Source organism: Austrofundulus limnaeus, unplaced genomic scaffold (assembly GCF_001266775.1).
Source record: "Austrofundulus limnaeus strain Quisiro unplaced genomic scaffold, Austrofundulus_limnaeus-1.0 Scaffold1756, whole genome shotgun sequence".
In the NCBI taxonomy this organism is placed as follows: domain Eukaryota; kingdom Metazoa; phylum Chordata; class Actinopteri; order Cyprinodontiformes; family Rivulidae; genus Austrofundulus; species Austrofundulus limnaeus.
The window spans coordinates 20,550-21,473 of NW_013954158.1; the positions used below are offsets into that span (position 1 = coordinate 20,550).

The following is a 924-nucleotide window of genomic DNA, read 5'->3' on the forward strand; positions in this document are numbered from 1 at the left end:
TGTGTGTGTGTGTGTGTGTGTGTGTGTGTGTGTGTGTGTGTGTGTGTGTGTGTGTGTTTGTACCTCTCTCTGAGCACGAATCCGTTGTCCACCATGACAGGAACCTTCTGCATGGGGTTCAGCCTGGTGAACTCTGGAGTCTTGTTCTCTCCTGCAAACACACCAAACTTCAATTATACTTACTGAAATACTTTTTACTTCCAGCATTAATTACATATTTTTTAAAACTTTTATTATTATGAATGCTTCTAATCTCTAATTCGGCAGCTTTGTGAAAACAAACAGTTCTGTTCATCTGAAGTTTTTACCTCAAAAACTTCCCTCTGCTCATTTTAAATCCACGTGAACAGAAGTGATTTTAATCACCAAACAGCATCAAAAACAATTAATGAAGTTTATTCTGGCGCCGAATTTATTATCAGCTTTTAATTATCTAAATTCGTGTTTTTATTTATATTTTTATTTACACGTTTTTACAAAAACTCTCATAATGTCAGATTTGAAGTGGAGTTTGGTGTAAAGGGTCAAAGTTCTCTCAGTGGGTCAGAGTCCGGATCAGAAGCTCTGAGCAGAAACGGCTCAGACTGCGGTTAGGTTAGGTTAAACCGGTCATCTTGTTAACTGGTTAGTTAACTGGTTAGTCATCTGGTTAACGGGTCACCTCTCCTCAGAGCCACGGTGTGGACTCGGTGCGGGATCTTGTTGCAGGTGAGCAGGATCAGTACAGCCCGGCAGGGCTGGGACAGCAGGTCCAGGTACACCTCCACCAGCCGACCTGCAGCCATGGACACGACGCCTGTTCACCAAATGGAAAATAAAAATAAAATAACCGGTTCGGTTCCGGACCCAACCCGCAGCCCGTTAACTGTGGAAGACCAGCCGCTCTTCCTCTGCGGACAGCTGCTGTCTGAGCGCCCCCTGCAG

The 924-nt window shown here is 44.2% G+C and overlaps 1 protein-coding gene across 1 annotated transcript in view; it reads right to left on the reverse strand.

Annotated features, from left to right (window-relative positions):
• gstt2 (glutathione S-transferase theta 2) overlaps positions 1–924 on the reverse strand; it is a 4,296-nt gene extending 3,372 nt beyond the window's left edge. Inside the window, exons 1-2 of the mRNA XM_014033497.1 lie at positions 662–924; positions 64–151 (exon numbers count right to left, since the gene is read on the reverse strand). Of these exons, the coding sequence (XP_013888951.1) occupies positions 64–151; positions 662–785 (212 nt within the window). The 5' untranslated portion in view covers positions 786–924. The remainder of the gene's footprint in view (positions 1–63; positions 152–661) is intronic.